Source organism: Penicillium arizonense, assembly GCF_001773325.1.
Source record: "Penicillium arizonense strain CBS 141311 chromosome Unknown PENARI_contig003, whole genome shotgun sequence".
Classification (NCBI taxonomy): Eukaryota; Fungi; Ascomycota; class Eurotiomycetes; order Eurotiales; family Aspergillaceae; genus Penicillium; species Penicillium arizonense.
The window spans coordinates 1-18,131 of record NW_019173280.1 but is presented as its reverse complement, the minus strand read 5'-3'; the positions used below and the strand labels follow the sequence as shown (position 1 = coordinate 18,131).

The window sequence follows — 18,131 nt, the reverse complement described above, 5'->3', positions numbered from 1 at the left end:
CATGATAGTCACCGGTTGACTGATAGCCGATGACGTACAGCAGTACCACAGACTCGAAAGGGAGGCCCAGTCCAACTTGATGTAACTGTTACTGGGAGCGAAATGACGTTCGGCTGCCAAAATTACCCTTGCCTACTTGTAGACTTAAAAGCGGGGAAAGCACTCTTTAACCGTCTCAAGCGTTCGTTATGAGAACAACACAAAAAACAAAAGTGATGCAGATTTCTGATTTTGCAGGATATTTCTCGCTGCGTGCTGCCTACATCCACTGCCTGTCTGATAGGACTGTATGCGCTGCATGGACTTAGATAGCTTTTCTCCCTTTCTTTTCCTTCTCTCCTCCGTCCGCCTATCTTAGACTGAATATCACCCTTTTCTTCGCTCCTTCTTCGTCGAGAATTATTCACAAGCGTAACAAAAAAAAAAAGGAAAGTTGTGAACCATCACCCAATTGTAAATTTGGTACGTTCTCGCTTGAATTTATCTGCATCAGTTACTGAGATATAACCAAGAACTATAACTCAATAACCTTCTGAAGGGCTCATTCACCTCCTGGTCACGCTCAGAAGGGCGTCTAAATGACTGATTTTTGTGATCCTCAGGCAAAGGCCCTCAAGTTTGCCCCTGCTGATCGTCTGTCCGCAAGCTGCAAGTTGATAACAGTTTAGCCTCGCAATATTCATTCAGAATCTATGGATAAAACAACGTTGTCTATGTGCATATCCGTAGAGCAGTTCTGTGAGACGCATCATACTATAACTCTGGGATTACTTCGTCTGATTTTCGAAGAATGCTAGGTACTCTTATTATAATGATGATTGGATTGACCCAAAAGGATAACGACGCAAGATGAGACCATTTTTATCTTGAGTTCCCAACATTTCTGCATAATCAGAGTGGATTATACAGAGTATCTAAGCCTTGTTCAGTTGAAGCTTTACAGGCGCATCTGACTAACCATTAGAGGAAACCACAAAGCCTGGAGTGCATAGATATGGATATGCCTAACTTTGTCTAGTCCGTCCCTATATTCTATACGCTAATGTGGTGCAGTCGGAGAGCGGACGAGGAAGCTGACCGATTATTTAATTTTGAGACATATTGAACGCGCTCAGAGGCTAAAATTAATTTATTTACACGCGAAATCCCGGAACCTTCAAAATGGAACGAAATGGCCCTCGCTAGCTTTACTCCCTATCTCGGGCACCTGGTATTCACTTCTCGCCTTTGCTTACAGCTCCTCATTTTCATCACCAAAGTACCCCATAGCACGAAATAGCCGCATGGTTTTCCCTTCCTGCGGCTCACAAAGCACAACGCCCCTCTCGTTTAGATATTGCGTGATTGCCTGCAGCGCGTCATGAGACTCCTCCCAGGGCACCTTCACCTCGACCTCCATGAGATGCAGGTCCCCAGCAACTACATTATCAAACTTAGCCTTGTATCCCTCGACCCGCACCTTCCATTTCGCATTCTGATAGGGCCCGTACGCACGCAGCGCATCCCAGTCGACAGTCTCATATTGTTCGGCGAACTGCACCTGCTCCTCCTGCCAAACTTTACTGTCCAAAGGACAGCGTTTTTCGCAGGCGAAGGATGGCGGATTGGTGCCATATTGGCCCCAGGAGCAGTCAACAAAGTCCGGAACATCAGGAACTGCCCCAGGAAAGCGGACTTTCACTGTGGAGAATCGCTGGCCTTTGTTTGTTTTGGTGCGGAACATTATACCAGAGCTGATGTGGATAGGGGGATGTTCATCGTAGTAGGTGATTGGATTTTCTTTGTAGGGGGGGGCTGCGCCTAGTCTAAGTTTTGCAAGCGTATCTTGTGGACTTGGGTCGCAGATTGCCCATTGAAGGCTGATTTTTCCTTCTGCATAGGCGATGGGAGATATGAGGAGGACGTTGAACAAGAACGTCTGCGGTTTCATAACATTGGTTCCGGGTAGGTGACGAAGATTCTGTTCGAGCTGCCTTGTTGATATTCTTGTATGCAGGACTGCTAGCCTTGAAGAGCCGGTATAGGAAGGGAGCTTAAGCGGAGATAGAGATCAATATCCACGTAAGTATACAGAGGGGTGGGTGTTCGCAGGGAGTTATGGTGATGTCATAATGGTTCGTAAGGCAACTTCGGCGACACATTGGATAGGTCTGAACCCGTAGGATGCCAATATGATCGGACTTCGCTTCTGGAGCGTCTCGGGCAGATTTGCCTTTGCCCACTATCTAACGGTTCTTACTTAGGAGGAAAGAGCCCCGGGTCGTTGCGAACCGCTCATAAGTATAGTGAGGACTTGGCAGTGTGGTCATCGAATTGCGCCTGATTGCTGAGGCATCCTAGTCATGACAAAGAACTAACTAGACCTGTTTATGTCGCAAAATTACACCTTCCCCTGGTCAGTCCCACAAACCCGAGCGGTATCTCCTCCCTGCCGATGGAGATCTGCTTAGATGGTTTGCATTCAAAGCGACGCTGTCCACCTCTGGGGACTAGGAGCCCCCTAGGAAGTGCTGTTATGGCTTTAAGAAGCATAATTGTGTGTGTTGTGCAGCTTCGACAGGAAGATGGACAGCGACTTTTTGTGAAGTATTTTACGACCCCCGTCAGGAAGCCTGAAGAGAAGAAAAATTCCGGACTTTGTCTCGAGGCGAAAGATATCACCACTATCAACATGAAATCGGAATCTGGAGGGTCAGGCGGTCATGATTACAAACGTTGGACTATGAAAGACTACGCTGATAACAACAACAACAACAACAACAACAACAACAACAACAAGGCAAAGTCGGGGTTTTCGACAAACTCAGAGACTATGTATGCCCTCCCCAATGTAGACCCTCCATGCGACCTTCGAAAAACAACGCTGATATTACTGTATAGCTTTCTAACTTTGAAGATCCCAAGGTCAGGCGACTAGGAGCAAGTCAACACAGGAAAGTATTAGGGTTTGAGGTTCAATTCGGCCCTCACACTACGGCTCTGGTGGGTCCCGCTCCATGGTGGAGCCCCATATGAGCCTAATCATATGTTTAAACACTGCTGCGTCCGTGCGTCCACCCAAAGTCAAGCACCCACGTATTTACATAGGTGCACCGAAATTCCTGCTAGAGACTATCATACGATAGCTCAAGGAACAACGAGCCGCTTCTCACGTGACTGCTTGGCAAGCACGGGTTCTCATTCCCCACTTTATCAAGTCATGCTCAGTCATCTTTGGTGCGCACCTGGTCATTCTATCATGGACCGCCCCGACAGAAAAAGCGATATGGATCGCACCGTAAAATTGGGCCCAGATGCATCATCTTATGAAACCCCTCTTTATGACTATAATTAATGTGTTGCTGCCATGCAGGGTAGAGCTGTACCGCAGAACTTGAGCCTCCGCACGCTGGTCAGTGATACGCTGACTTCACTGTTCGTACGAATTCGCCCTCAGTCCGGATGTGGTTGAACCTTGTCACCACGGATTTTCAAAGGCCCCTGAGCTCGTCCGAGCACGAAATGCCCGACCTATGATGAATAACATCATTCCGGATGATCTGGGAAACCCATAAGCTTAGCTGTACTGTATCTGGAACCCCGACCTCGCAGAAGAAGATACATACCGGAAGCTCGCCCGGCGCTACCCTTGACACGATATCAAGTTCGCCGGGCCTGTGCTGTCGCCGGGTTTGTCAACCTCTATAAGGAGCTTGAGCCTGAGTTGCTCCCCGGCATGTCGATTGACGAAGAGGCTAGAGAGGGCAATATGACAGGCGGGAATTGGATCTACTAGAGGATCTTATCTTTGCCCCTGAAATTCACCGTGATGGATGATTTCAGTCGATCTATCAACATTGGCAGACCAGTCGCACCTTCTTACGTGAATGGCGAGACACGGCTCCGCTGGAGTCTCGAATGGCGATACTTGTGTTCTAAAATCCCCAATGAAGACTTTGCACCCGAAGAAAGGGATACCGAAGATGACCATGACGCTCATTTTCTTCTCACTCCTGAAGAGGCTAAACTTACTTTGGCAGCCGCCGCCGCTCGATCTGCCGACTATGAAAAAGGATATCCTGCAACAAATGGTCGCGTACGAAGGAAATGTGGGTCGTTACATCCGACTGACCGATCGTCAAACTCGAGAAGAGATGGAATTCACCGAGCATATCTGTGTTATACGGGGAATTCACTATAACACGATGTTTGCTCGTTGGTAGTCGGAGAAGCTGGAGACTGATCATATCATACGGACGACGGGGCGACATCCGCAGGCTATAAATGTCCATCGGATTATGATCTAAGATACTGGAACGTACACGACACGCCTTTCCTACCTTGGCTTATCTGGTGGCCTCTTAAGCCGAGCGAAAATGCCCTCGCCTATCTCGCCATGAGATGTACGAAAATACATACTGTAGTGGTGGAACCTATGACAGTAGCGTACTAGTGGCCTGAGGTATCACAAATGCCTTAGGAAGCTTGCATGCAGTCTTTTCCTAGAGATAGCAGCATCCTACCATCCTCAATATGACTACAGTTTTCCACCAGATTCTTCTTTCATGAGACAGCTTCATTTCTAGTACGATAGCCACCTACAGAGACTGCTCTCTACGTCTGTATTGGACATGAGAGTGGTTGGTAGTGCTGTCTCCGTTGATACCGACCCGTCTGCTATGTCAGACTGCCATCGTGCCATCCCCATTTCAATACTCAAATAGCATCGCAGCTATATTTTGTGACTATGAGATTGTATACAAAAGAATCAATACTGAGCCCACCTGGTCTGGGAAGCTGCTCGACAAGTGGCAAACCCCTTTTAGCGGACCGATTTGGAAGAAGCACGCAGCGGGAATATGATTGGATGTCACCAATCTAAATCTTAGGTTTCCGGTCATTAGGACTGGGACGAGATACGAGAATCACTGAGCTTGATTTGGAGCCCACTGAACACGAGTTTTATTCGCGTCTTGGCTCGAACGGCATGGATGATCTGTACCTTGAGGGCGGCTACTGTCAGGGTTACGGCCGATAGGGGGGACGAGTAGAGAGATATGTCTGGTTGTCCTTCGAGACTATTCAAAAGAGCGATGCTGTGGGCGATAGGTATTGGAGCAACAATCCTGCTTGGTTAGAAGACGAAACACTCCCTCCACGCTGTAATTCCTACCAGTGTATTTATCCTACAAGATGCAACCATAGTCCTATCGAGGGCACTAATTCAATCCAGTCTATGCTCTAAGTAGAACGGCATTGAGTTCAATGGCCAGGAGTTCAAGAATAAAATTTCACCCCGTCTGATATGAGGTGACGATAATGAGACCACATACGGCGAGATTTGTTTTCATCTCGATATACATACGGCTCTCAGCTCTGCAGGCCTATGGAGTTAAGTCCATAGGCCCTTAACGATTCTGCCAAGTATATCCTCTATTTTTATCCCGAATCATGGTCCGTGAAACTGCACTACGATAAGGTCCATAGGAACGACCTGTATTTTATGATAAACTGCCTCCCCGAAGGAAAAGTGTACATCCTAGTGGGAGAGAACAAAGCAAGAAGAAAGAAGTAAAGTCAAAAGTGGGACTGTTTGAACATACTTGAGCCCAAAGTAAGCAGCACGAGCCACTGAAACGGATCATTCAAATAGCTCAGAACTCACTCCTCTGCACTCAAGTTTCTCCATGCCGTCGCGCAATTTTTGCTTGTCCTTGGCGCTTCTATGAGGTCACATAGAGAATATACCAATCAATAGAATCTGTGATATCGGAAATTGGGACGAACCACATTCGGGGCATAGAAATCGCAAGCTTTGACAGCTCTGGACTATCAGCAGCACGCCTCAAACTTCTTTCCCACCAAATCTAGCTTCTTGATTGCTGCTGTATGCTGTGATCGCTCGCGTTGAATCCAATGACTAAGACAAGTCTTCTTAACCTGTAGCCCCAGCTGTAACTTTGATAAACATTCCACACATCAGATGTCGATTGACTCAGTATGCATGACAAGTTATTTCCAACCATCTCCATTGCAGGTACACAGTGATAACAATCAGCATGCTTTAGGCTCAGACATATTAGCAGGAAGAGTGAACTGTACTGTTCCATCTTACCACCTTTGTGGTCTTAGTCGGATTAGACTTGTCGACAGTTAATCGGTTGCAACCCTGGGGCTGTGCAATAAAGGAATGGGACTCTCGACTGTAAGGTGGAATTTGAGGCCTGAATAATCAAAAAGATGAGGAACTCGTCGCAACCGTCGAACGAGTTGAGCTCACATTCCACTCTTAGATGGTTACCTCCCACTGCACTGGATGACCGTATCTTACTGCGTGACTTAAGCAGCCAATTTGTTCAATGATTATGCCTCACCCACCACCGGTGATGAAGAGCTCGGGAAGCTGAGATCATGAAAATGTGAAAGACACGAAACATAGCGTGGGGGTTCGAAGGAAATTGGAACCCTGTGGAGCCCCGCAACCACGGATATTTGCCGGACGATTGAAAGCGATGAACGCCAACAGTATCGCTGTCTTCGACTTTGGAGTGGAGTTGACAGCGTCATTTCTCGGACTTTTACCGGAGCGCTCGGCAAATGCCAAGGACTGGGGATCATCGCTGGCTTTGCCGACAGCTTGCGCGGGGTTGATGTCGCTGTTTTTTGTTTTCATCTGCAGGTGAAGCACATGTCTATACTGCGATGCCAGGGCAAGATACCCCACGAAGACCTCGACGACATTGATGCGGGTGATCTCAAGAACGAGAGGAACAATGAACGTCTCCAGCTCCAGAGTTGGACAGTTGAAATACCGTCCCCGATTCCGGGATGGGGATCGCGGCCTTGGCGAATGTTGTAGTCTCCGCGCTGATCACACGGTCCATCTTGGCAAAGGGAACCAAGACACTGAGAGAAATATATAAGGACAGTATGCGTACGTGACATCGCTCGCTATCCAAGGCGACATCATGTATTTCCAGAAGCTGCTCACCTCGGCTGCAGCCCTGAGTGGCTGTGTCTGGGCACAGAGTCAGGCTGGTATCGAGGATCTCGATGACCCCGGCAATGACCTCTACGAAAAGGACCTGTCCGAATGCCCAGGATACAAGGCGACAAAGCAATGGGAGACTAGGTCTGGATTTTACGCGGAACTTTCCCTCGCAGGGCCGGCATGCAATGTTTTCGGGACTGACCTCCCAGACTTGAAGCTGGAGGTGGAGTATCAGACCAGCGATCGACTCCACGTCAAGATCTTGGACACCAACAACACGGTCTATCAGGTTCCAGACAGTGTCTTCCCGCGCCCCGGTTTCGGCCAATGGTGTTCCCCGAAGGACGCCAAGCTCATGTTCGACTTTAATGCCGACCCCTTCTCATTCACTGTGTCTCGGACTGATACCGGAGAGGTGATCTTCGATACCACGGGAAACAAGCTGGTGTTCGAGAGCCAATATGTCTATGTCAAGACACATCTGCCACAGAACCCGCATTTGTACGGACTGGGTGAGCACAGCGACGCGTTCATGCTGAACGCGACCAACTACACTCGGACGATCTACACCCGCGATGCCTACGGGACGCCTCAAGGCGAGAACCTGTACGGCGCTCACCCGATATATTTTGACCACAGGCAGGGTGGCACCCACGGAGTATTCCTACTCAACTCCAACGGCATGGATATCTTCATCGACAACAAGGGTGGTCAGTACCTCGAGTACAACATCATCGGCGGTGTTCTTGATTTCTACTTCATTGCTGGCCCCTCCCCGCGCGATGTGGCCATGCAGTACGCGGAAATCACTCAGCTCCCATTGATGACTCCTTATTGGGGACTTGGTTATCACCAGTGCAAATACGGCTACCAAGACGTCTACGAGGTCGCCGCTGTCACCGCCAACTACTCCTCCAACAATATCCCTCTGGAAACCATCTGGACGGACATCGACTACATGGACCGTCGGCGCATCTTCACCATTGACCCAGAAAGGTTCCCGGCCAATCTGTACAAAGACCTGGTGGACACAATCCATGCGAGGGATCAACATTACGTAGTCATGGTCGATCCCGCCGTGTTCTACAAGGAATCCAATCCGGGGCTCGATGCAGGTCTCAAATATGATATCTTCATGAAGGAAAGGAATGGCTCCGAATACCAGGGAGTCGTTTGGTCTGGCCCGAGCTACTTCCCTGACTGGTTCCATCCCGCATCGCAGCAGTACTGGGATGAGCAGTTCTTGGAATTCTTCGACGGAACGAATGGTCCGGACATTGACGCGTTATGGATCGACATGAACGAGCCCGCAAACTTCTTCAACCGCCCCTACCCAGGCAACAACACCACCCCGGAGAATTTCGCGGAGGTGGATGGTGACCCTCCAAAGCCGCCACCAGTCCGCGATGGTCCGGATGCTCCTATCCCTGGATTCCCGGACAGTCTTCAGCCAAACTTTGCTTCCGGTAACGCAAATGAAAAGCGTTCAACTACTGTTGTCCAACGTCATCAACCTCAGTCTCGTTCCCGCCGCAACCTCGGTGTTGGTCATTGGCGCTCTGCCAGGCCCCACTGGGCTCCTTCGAGTGCTGGCTGGCAGCACGGCAGACAAACTGGCTCTGGCTGTGGACCTGACGAGTGCAAGGGTCTTCCAAATCGCAAGCTCATCAGGCCACCTTATATGATTCAGAACGGCGCTGGACCCACGCTTGCTGACAGCACTGCCGACACCGATCTGGTGCAGAGTGGCGGATATGTTCAATATGATACCCACAACCTTTACGGAGCTATGATGTCCTCGCATTCCCACAATGCCATGCGTTCCAGGCGCCCAGATGACCGCGCTTTGGTCATTACGAGAAGCACGTTTGCTGGCTCCGGCAAGGACGTGTCCCACTGGCTTGGAGGTAAGAATGCTTCTGGCGTCTACCCATTCAATTGACAACGCCACCGACTCATGCTAAATATTCTGCAGATAATGTTTCTGGGTGGCTTTGGTACCGCAGCTCTATCAGTCAGATCCTGCAATTTGCATCGTTGTACCAAATTCCTGTCGTGGGCCCCGATGTTTGCGGCTTCGGTGGTAATGTAACGGAGACGCTCTGTGCTAGGTAAGGACTGAATCTCGCCTCACATGGGCAGCTCTAGCTAACATAGATCAACAGATGGGCAGCTCTTGGCTCATTCTACACATTCTTCCGTAACCACGCCGAAATCTTTGCGAATCCCCAGGAGTTCTACCGCTGGCCGACAGTCGCTGAGGCCGCGCGCAAAGGAATCTCGATCAGATACCAGCTCCGTAAGTGATGCACGGCCCCTCCTCTCCGATAGTGAAGTTAGAACTGATAATGATGCAGTCGACTACATCTACACCGCCATCTACAAACAGAACCAGACTGGCACCCCGGCCCTCAACCCTCTGTTCTTCAACTACCCAAACGACCCCAACACTTACCCCATCGACCTGCAGTTCTTCTACGGCGACGGCATCCTTGTCAGCCCAGTCACAGAGGAGAACAGCACGAGCATAAACTACTACCTCCCCGACGACATCTTCTACGAATGGGGCACCGGCAACCCCGTCCGCGGGCACGGCGAGTACATCTCCGCCGAGGTCGACTACACGGACATCACGGTTCACTACAAGGGGGGCATTGTCTACCCGCAGCGCATCGAGAGCGCTAACACCACCACCGCGCTACGTAAGAAGGGCTTCAACATTGTCATTGCGCCGGGTCTCGATGACTGCGCTGAGGGCTCGCTGTACCTCGATGACGGCGAGTCGGTTGTGCAGGATGCCGTCTCGGAGATCGACTTCAAGTACGCGCAGGGTAAGCTCAGCATGACTGGCTCATTTGAGTACGAGGCTAGTGTCACTATTGAGGCTATCACTGTTCTTGGCGTGGAGCGCGAGCCGAAGGGACTCCGTGATGCCGAGTACAATGCGGAGAATAAGAAGCTGGTGCTTCATGTTGATGTGCCTTTGACCGGTCAGTCTCATATAAGGTTAGTGTGATCTGATCCTAGGTTGGGGTGGATATCGCTGCTTGGTTTGGGCCACGCATCCCTTGCACAAGACACAGTCAAAAAGTAGTATGAGGACATACATGAATAAGGGCGTAAGTTCAAAATGCAAAGACTGTTCTTAATTTAACCATAAACTTTTCTCTTAAAGCCTACTGCATATACGTCATAATAAGATAAACCCTAACCACTCAGCTCATCTGTTTTCGTTCTTATCAAGTGGACATAATTGACAACCCTCTTCCTCCCTCAGCCAGGACTTCCCAGGACTTATCCCGGAAATCTATGCTTCTGTCATTGACCTAAGCTTCAGAGGTTTTCAATAAACACGAAATCTTTTTATTTACCTTGTTGACTATGTGGACGAAGTGATTGTCTTATTTTTCCGTATAAATTGACCAACCCATCTACTTTGCTGGCAAAATCTGGAAACCCAGAGAGATCCAAGCCACACTATCGAGTGTACTCATCTCAGGCGACAGCAATATAGGAACCCTCATAAACAAACTGTATGGAAGCCAGAAATTGGGGCTCTAACAAAACGGATACTAGAAGTTCGTGAGGCTTCTTTGCCCAGCTGCCTCTGACAACCTGGGTGAAACTGCCGTCAGGGGGCCAGTACAATCCTGCCCTACGACGCATGGCACTAGCACCCCAAGGCTGGGCATAATCACTCCCTTGGGTATTTGCTTCCCCCTCCTTTCAGGTGGTGTTGCTTGAAATTGGCTTGCTATCCATGCTCTGCGCCAACCTATTTTAAAGGTCAGCTCTAAAGGGAAATGTTTGACGTGATGGAGGGCACATCATCAGGGAGATTGTTGGCATTCTTTGAACCCCTGTCTTGCGGATTTTGCCTATCCAAAAGTTTAATGGTATTGAATGGAAAGGAAGTACAAAAACGCTTACATGTATCTATTAGCTCCAGCATTGCTGGAACGTCATAGCGTCTATGAACACGTTTGCCCTACGGGGCGAAGTAGTACGGTGATGGATGGGGCCCAAATGATAAGCCATTCCTTCGGCGTCTTAGCCCACTTCTAATAGTTTTGCCACTAGCTGAGGTGTTTGCCCCTACTGCTATTTTCGGGGCTAGGAGGCCTTTGCGGGAGCTTTCCTTTATGTAAGTCCAAATATTTACGCCTCCCTATACAACAAATGAAAAACAAACAAAAAGACAAAAAAAAAATGCAACAGTGAGAGTTCGCGGGTGGCCATAGGCTGGTGACGGTGGCCCAGTATGTGTTGACAGAAAGAAAGGGACCCATTGCGGCCAGCCACTAAAAGGGTTACATCTCACCAGAGAGAAGTAGGAAGTGATTCAAAAGAGTTGCTTTTTATAATAAATGAAAAATTCTCACATAGGAAAGAACGCCACTTACAGTGACAGTAAAGCGTAACATGGAGATCCAATTCGACTTCGACCCGAAGTCCCCTCTCCTATACCACAAGGACGACGGTGAATCAGATTTTAGCCTCCAGCACTCTCCCCAATCTCTTCAAGAACATCCAGAATTTTATATCGAAGCCGATGTTTCCCCCCTATGACAATCCAGCATGTCAGTACAATCGCGTTCACCGTGAGGTTGCCAGCATGGATTCCACGAAGGTTCAAGTGTTGCTCATCCATCTTTTGTATTCCGGTGATGGCATCATCAATTCGGCCCGTGATTTTAGACAATGTAGAATAATATGTTCTAATGCGAGGTGTAGCGATGTTTGAAGTTGCAGCTGATGGACTGTTGACTTGGAGTTTGCCAATCAACTGCTTCGTTTTGTTCGGAGGTCCTTCAGATCTTATGTATTTGGAATATGATGCCCAATGACCTTTTTCAAAGGTCGCAATAAGAGCGTTATCAGAGTTTCGATTAAGCTATTAATGCATAAAGGGTCAGCTGCAGCAACATCGACGAAATGACCCTCAAAATACTAAGTTCTAGGCGGCTTACCTTCAAGTCATGTATCCATCCCTTAACACCTTTCATCCACCCACTTGCAAACATTCTCGTTCCGGACCATCGATACTGCACCCCGTCTATCTCCCATTCAAACATGCGAGTGAAAACCACTGTTTGCGCATCTCAACTAGTACTGATTTTCCAAGGACTTCCTACTCTTCTTCTAGTGGCTCATTTGGCGGTTTCGACTTCAACCCAAATATCTTCCTGCGCTTTGCTTTCTTCGCCGCATTTCTTTTCGCTTTCGGTCGCTTCTCGTTCTCCAATACCTCGCGTACGCCGTCGCCCAACCACAGACGGAACGAGCTCCACATGGCCGTGCGGCGGGCACGTCCAATCACCATTGTAGTCGGAGTGTATTTTGGGTTATCCCCTCGGTAGAACACTGGTACCCATGAGCTACAATGTCTATAGGGAACCGGGTTCTCGATAAAGAAATGGGTGGACGATGTATCAGAAGGGGCAAACAAGTGTTTGCGCCCTTGGAAAAGCCGGTGACAAAGCTGTAGGGAGGCGATGGGGGCATCGTTCTGAGATGGATCTAGGCCAGAAGCGTCGAGGACATTAGCAGGTATTGATGTAGACATTGCAATTCTTGAATAGTCAAATTTCAAGGCAATAAGTAACAGATAAATATCTGACACACTCAAGAAGAAGGTAAAAGATAAAACGCCTCAAGTGCGAGAGACAAATGCTTTATCTCCTTGGGAGTCTGATGCCCCCTGGGAAGGCGGGATCTAGACCAGGAGATCATAATCAAAATTGAAGCAGACAACAGCTACTGAGGCAGCGGCTTTTTCTTCCTCAATGTTTTCGCCCAGGCACGTATCGTGGGCACAGGCTGCGATTTCGCAACAATAATCAACCAGCGGGCAATGCGTCTATATGTTGCTGCCGCAGTTTGAGCTCTATTGGGTTGTCTCCGTTACTCCCAGCATGTACGGCACTCCTCTCCAGGGCGTAAGTTCTATCAGTTCTACATGTTCCTTGATAATACACCATGAAATACTCATGGATGTATAGCAACTTATCCATCATAAATACCACCGGTCGTCAGCCACTACCCCATTTCGTCTTCTATTTGTTCCACGCTTTGACAATCACCTGTCTAGCGCTCACGGTAGCCAGCATCACGGCCGACATGTCACCCTGGGCTATGCAGAACCCCGACATCAAAATAAAAGTCGGCGTGATTCTATACATTATTTCATGGGCGGTAATGTGCCTCTTCTTGGCTATTCTTGCCTGGCACCTCGACTCTCTCGAGAAAGGCGAGCATCGCATCCTAGTGGCCGTAACCATCTCGGCGCCGTTTTTTCTTGTCCGCATCCACTATTCGGTTTTCATGTGGTTCTCACACAACCCCGACTTTAGTCTGTTCAAGGGAAACGTCACTGTGAAGCTAGTAATGTGTGTATTGGAGGAGGTTGTAGTCGTTGTTGTGTGTTTGGCTATTGGGATGACCTTGCGCGTCCTGGGTAAGACTTCTTCTCGTGAAGAGGAAGCCGATTCCTCCGGTCACCTCTTGGCTTCGTATGCACCCAAACCCTAGATGAGTTCAAATTGAAACCGCGCGATTTTATGTACTGAACCACCGCTAAAGATATATCGGAATGAATTAATTATTTCCTATGGAGTGTTAGGTACTACTTCTGCCTGAAATACGACAGGCCTTGACGAGGCTCTGAATTTGTTTTCAGGAAGTGAGATAATCCACATATACGTGTTGTGAGCTGAGGGATCTCACCATTGAGCCGTAGACTCCAGCAAGGCTCCATAGGTGAAGCCACAGATAATTAGAGTGAATGCAGCATAAGATGCGATATATAGAATGCACCGAATTGAGCAAAGTCGGGCAACTGAGATGACAATTCGGGGTTTCCTACTGCTGATATATTTACCATTATAAAAACCTGTAGGGATACCTCTATTTGCGGTCGAGGCTTAAATCATCTCTTTTACTTGCCATATATTACTTATGCAGTTTTCTCTGTCATACATTGCAAATTACAACAAGATATACATAGGCCCCGTATCTTACTTAAGGCAACATATCTGTACATTTGAGCACAGAGTTTGGCTCTTTATGCAGTAATATTCGAAATCAATCTTACCTCCAATCTCTATCTTTGTTTCCTAAGGCCCCACCCACAGCACTCTAGCTCATAGGATATCTTTCTGCTAGCCTTTGCATCGTCGATGCCTTTTCTTGAGATGCCGCAGATGTCTACGTACCTCCGATGAACTGATGTAAGATACAGTAAGATCATCTCGTGCATTCAGAAGATCTTGTAATATTTGCAATTAGATTTACCGCCAGATTCTCACGAATGCGAAACCCAAGTTTGTACAGTGCGAGGCTAATTTGAGGTTGATTCTTTTGGGGCAGAAAAGGCATGAATTGTCTTGATTTGATTCGATAGCACCGTGACCCAGTGTGCATAGACATTATGGGTCGTACTATGTCTTAATAGCAAATCATAATCCCGCGAATTGCTTCCGATGGCATATATTGGTGCATGACCTTAGTCAGCGTCGGAATGTCCTATGGGATGATTATGACATCATTCAAAAGTAAAAGCTCTGAAATGCCATTGTCTCAGTTCTTTCTATATCGAAATAGGCACATCATATTCTCATATTCTTTTCATTTAAGACAAAGTCAGATAATTCAACATGGTTAAGAAGAGCACGGCGGATGTTGAAATCACACAACATTCGAATGCCGACCTCCCAGACCGCGGCCACGGCAGCGACGGCCACAGCACAGGCGCATACGACTCCACGGGACCCTCCTTGTGGGATGAAGAGGAGTACCCGCAGGAAGAAGATCAGGCTGACAACGTGGTGGCATTGCCGAAGCAAGTATACGGCATCGGTAGTAACAGGTACAACGACTTGAAGACGCACCATGGACAGCTATATTCTGGCATGGCGATCGGTGGCTCGCATACATGGAACTACGAGCCAGGTGTATGGAAGGAGACTAAGGAAGAACCCGATCTTTGGCGGATTGACTATCAAACCAACAAGCGACGGGCACGTAACGCGCCCAAGGGAAGCGGTGCACCTGTCGGGACAGAGTACCACTGGTTGATTGTTGGGCACCAGGTAAGTGTATACTCGATCAGGCATGGGTCAGAAAGCCAACAAATATCCTACAGTACGTGCGCAAAGTCGACGCCAATACCTACGAAACCCACCTGACGGGCTCCAAGTATAAGCTGGCGCATAAGTCGGTAAACTCAGGATCTTGGTCGATTCCTACGGTGAAAGGTCAACGTGAACGAGAAATGGAGTTGCTTGAGGATGCGCAGCGTCGAGTTCAGGGACGGCCTCCTGTGATAGCGAGTGAGAAGGTCAAGTCCGATCGGCGAGAGAAGGGGCAGCTAAGTATCGATTCCTTGTTTGGCCAAGCAGCCCAGAACAACGGAGGCGCAGCTGGTCCGAAAAAAAGGAAGCGGGCATGAGGGTTGGAACGACTGGGACGGCTGTTCCGTGTTGAAAGGGCGTCTTGTGTGATCTAGGTAGTATTGTACTACCGGAAAAAGTGACTCGATTAATTCAGTTCATTCTGTATAGGGGATCGGTAATTACACCCCCCCCTTCAGTAATTACACCCCCCCTGCCTGAATTTGGCCTGAATTTGGCCTGAGTGCCTTACAGACCAGGCATAAATTGACCGCTTTTCTCACCGCTTTTGTGCCGAACTTTTATTTTATTACCACCTGGTCTACCACTTCACTGCAGATAGACTAGAACTCGAGGTACCTCTAATTACTATGTAGACCCCTAGTAAAAATAGGTCACTCCTATTCCACTGTAGTACCCAATGAGGAATTCAAAATAATTGTTGTTTACACCTTCAAACCTCCCATTTTACTACCCATTTCTCTCGCGTTTTTCACCCATTTCCCTCGCATTTCACTCTCCTTTAAGATGGCTTCCTCGCAGCCTGATTTGCCGTCCGATTCTGAGCCTAAAGCTATTCCCGAGTCCCCACCGTCGCCGCCAAGCCTCCAAAACACCGCGCCAAGCCTCCAAGACCCGCCGCCAAGCCTCCATACATTCCCGCTACCCCCTCTCGATACGTACTACGACACGCCAGAGCACGGAATCACCACGATCAATGCTTTAGGGCGTCAATATGGCTATGCAGTCTCAATTCTCCGCTCAAAACGTACTAAGAAAGGGGTCATGAAGACCGTCCGACTATGTTGTGACAGAGGTCGTCCGATAAGAAAGCGACCTGATAGACCTCCGGAGCGCCAGACTACGACACTTGCCAATAACTGTCCCTTCAGTATAGCGCTTCGGCTAAGTCTCGAGACGGGTAGGTGGTCTATTACGGTGGAGGATTCGACACATAACCATGGTCCGTCACCTCTGTCAACCCACCCAATTCAGCGAAGCATTGAGCTTTCTACGGTATCAGATAGCGTCAAAAAGCAGCTTGAGCAGGGCCTTCCTACCCGTCAGGTCCTTCATGGTCTTCGAAAGGACAATCCAGAGACTTGCCTTAATGCCCAGGATATCTACAACTTCCGGAAGAAGCTTTATGCTGAATTCCTTGCCGGCCGTACTCCGCTTCAAGCTCTATTGATAGAGCTTCCAAAGGACGGCGAATGGATCTTCAAGTATGAAGTTAACGATAAGAATCATGTTACAGCCCTCTTCTGTATGCATAAGACGAGTATAGCATTACTTAAGACAAATTTATGGGTTATTTCAATGGATTGCACCTACAAAACTAACCGGTACGGCCTTCCAATGCTCGATATCGTCGGCTTCACTGCTACGGGCTTAACCTTTTACGTCGGCTTCGCCTTCATAAAAGACGAGAAGGATGATAGCTACGAAGTCATTTTAAGCTGTCTTGCAGAGGCTTACGAAGCTCTCGGCCTTCAAGCACCCCAGACCATCCTTACCGATAAGGAGCAGGCGCTAATGAATGCTGTGAAGGTTGTCTTCCCTTCTACAAAGCATATAATCTGTCTATGGCATATCAACATGAATATCTTAAAGAAAGCGCGTCCGCTACTTGCTAAGCAGCTCGCAAAAGCTCGGTAAGAGACTAAAGCTTTAGCAAATACATCCGCTTCCTCAGCTTCCTCACAGCGTCGGACGAAGGCAGAGAGAGACCGAGAGCTTCGAGAAATGGTCGATAAAGCGTGGAAGATGATGCTAAAGCGGTGGATTCGTGTCGTCTACGCTGTCACTACGGAAGAGAGATAGGAGAGATAGAAATAGCTTTAAGAATGCTACAAAGAGCCGATTTTTATGCCTCTACTCGAGTATCTACAGACTGAATGGCTAGACGACTGCCCTGAGTATTTCCTTTATGAATACACCTCCGGATACCTTCATCTCAATGAGATTTCGACCTCTCGGACTGAGGGAGCTCACTAGCTGCTTAAGCAAGACCTTCAAGTCTCGACCAATGATCTACTAGTTGTTCTTCGCACCTTTGAGAATGCTATAAAGCTTCAATTCGATAAGGTCACGGCTAAGATCGAGAATGAGAAGGTAAGAAGGTCTACGAATCTCTGGCGTCTATTCAAATTGGTAGATCGATGGGTTTTATTGCAAGCAATCAAGCTTACGAAGGCTGTCTACAACCATTACCTACCGGAAGTAGAGGATAAGCCGCCTATTCCTCCACTTTGCCGCTATAATTCGAAGAATACGGCAGGGTTTCTATGCATTCATCTTATCATGTAGTACGAAGAAGAGGAGAAGAGCTTTGAGCCTGAGTTATTTCATTAACACTGGCATTTGTACAGTGTATTTGCACCTCCTATTAACCCGCTACTCCTACTCCAGGATCCTCTCCAAGTACGCCGGCGAGGACGCCCCTGAGGCGCCAGGAACTTCATCGGCGGCGGAGCAAGCACCCAAGGAAGCACCCAAGCAAGCACCCAAGACACCTCCACCTAGCGAGACCCCTCCGGCTTCGAGCTCATGCTATCTCAGGAAGGCGGACGGGGCCGTGGACGGGGCCGTGGACGCGGCAGAGGACGTGGAGGGACACAACAGGCATCACAAGGGGTGGGAATAGCTTCACCTACGGCCCAGGAAGCTCAACAGGGTTCTCAGGAAGGCGGACGGGGCCGTGGACGGGGCCGTGGACGCGGCAGAGGACGTGGAGGGACACAACAGGCATCGCAAGAGGTGGGAATAGC

The 18,131-nt window shown here is 48.7% G+C and overlaps 7 protein-coding genes across 7 annotated transcripts; 4 read left to right on the top strand and 3 right to left on the bottom strand.

The window, feature by feature from the left end:
- Window positions 1-1,231: 1,231 nt before the first annotated feature.
- PENARI_c003G03148 (uncharacterized protein) lies at window positions 1,232-1,723 on the bottom strand (the record flags this gene model as incomplete). The annotated part of the gene is made up of 1 exon (XM_022628211.1): window positions 1,232-1,723. One exon carries the CDS (start codon window positions 1,721-1,723, stop codon window positions 1,232-1,234), a length of 492 nt encoding a protein of 163 aa, XP_022492024.1.
- Window positions 1,724-6,388: 4,665 nt separating this feature from the next.
- On the bottom strand, window positions 6,389-6,863 carry PENARI_c003G08530 (uncharacterized protein; the record flags this gene model as incomplete). Its single annotated transcript, XM_022628593.1, has 2 exons — window positions 6,389-6,766; window positions 6,792-6,863. 2 exons carry the CDS (start codon window positions 6,861-6,863, stop codon window positions 6,389-6,391), a joined length of 450 nt encoding a protein of 149 aa, XP_022491457.1.
- An 84-nt stretch (window positions 6,864-6,947) lies between these two features.
- Window positions 6,948-10,069, top strand: PENARI_c003G02667 (glycoside hydrolase family 31 protein; the record flags this gene model as incomplete). The annotated part of the gene is made up of 5 exons (XM_022628179.1): window positions 6,948-8,877; window positions 8,946-9,081; window positions 9,136-9,269; window positions 9,328-9,960; window positions 10,065-10,069. The coding sequence occupies 5 exons, from the start codon at window positions 6,948-6,950 to the stop codon at window positions 10,067-10,069; spliced, it is 2,838 nt and encodes a 945-aa protein (XP_022491942.1).
- A 2,032-nt stretch (window positions 10,070-12,101) lies between these two features.
- On the bottom strand, window positions 12,102-12,536 carry PENARI_c003G10095 (uncharacterized protein; the record flags this gene model as incomplete). The annotated part of the gene is made up of 1 exon (XM_022628707.1): window positions 12,102-12,536. The coding sequence occupies one exon, from the start codon at window positions 12,534-12,536 to the stop codon at window positions 12,102-12,104; it is 435 nt and encodes a 144-aa protein (XP_022491677.1).
- Window positions 12,537-12,834: 298 nt separating this feature from the next.
- PENARI_c003G06485 (uncharacterized protein) lies at window positions 12,835-13,501 on the top strand (the record flags this gene model as incomplete). Its single annotated transcript, XM_022628451.1, has 2 exons — window positions 12,835-12,909; window positions 13,007-13,501. The coding sequence occupies 2 exons, from the start codon at window positions 12,835-12,837 to the stop codon at window positions 13,499-13,501; spliced, it is 570 nt and encodes a 189-aa protein (XP_022491611.1).
- Window positions 13,502-14,625: 1,124 nt separating this feature from the next.
- Window positions 14,626-15,419, top strand: PENARI_c003G01732 (uncharacterized protein; the record flags this gene model as incomplete). The annotated part of the gene is made up of 2 exons (XM_022628122.1): window positions 14,626-15,060; window positions 15,114-15,419. The coding sequence occupies 2 exons, from the start codon at window positions 14,626-14,628 to the stop codon at window positions 15,417-15,419; spliced, it is 741 nt and encodes a 246-aa protein (XP_022491830.1).
- A 469-nt stretch (window positions 15,420-15,888) lies between these two features.
- On the top strand, window positions 15,889-18,120 carry PENARI_c003G08718 (transposase; the record flags this gene model as incomplete). The annotated part of the gene is made up of 3 exons (XM_022628607.1): window positions 15,889-17,015; window positions 17,773-17,968; window positions 18,025-18,120. Coding segments are annotated over 3 exons (1,419 nt in total), but the record flags the coding sequence as incomplete, so codon positions are not given.
- Between the last annotated feature and the right edge of the window lie 11 nt (window positions 18,121-18,131).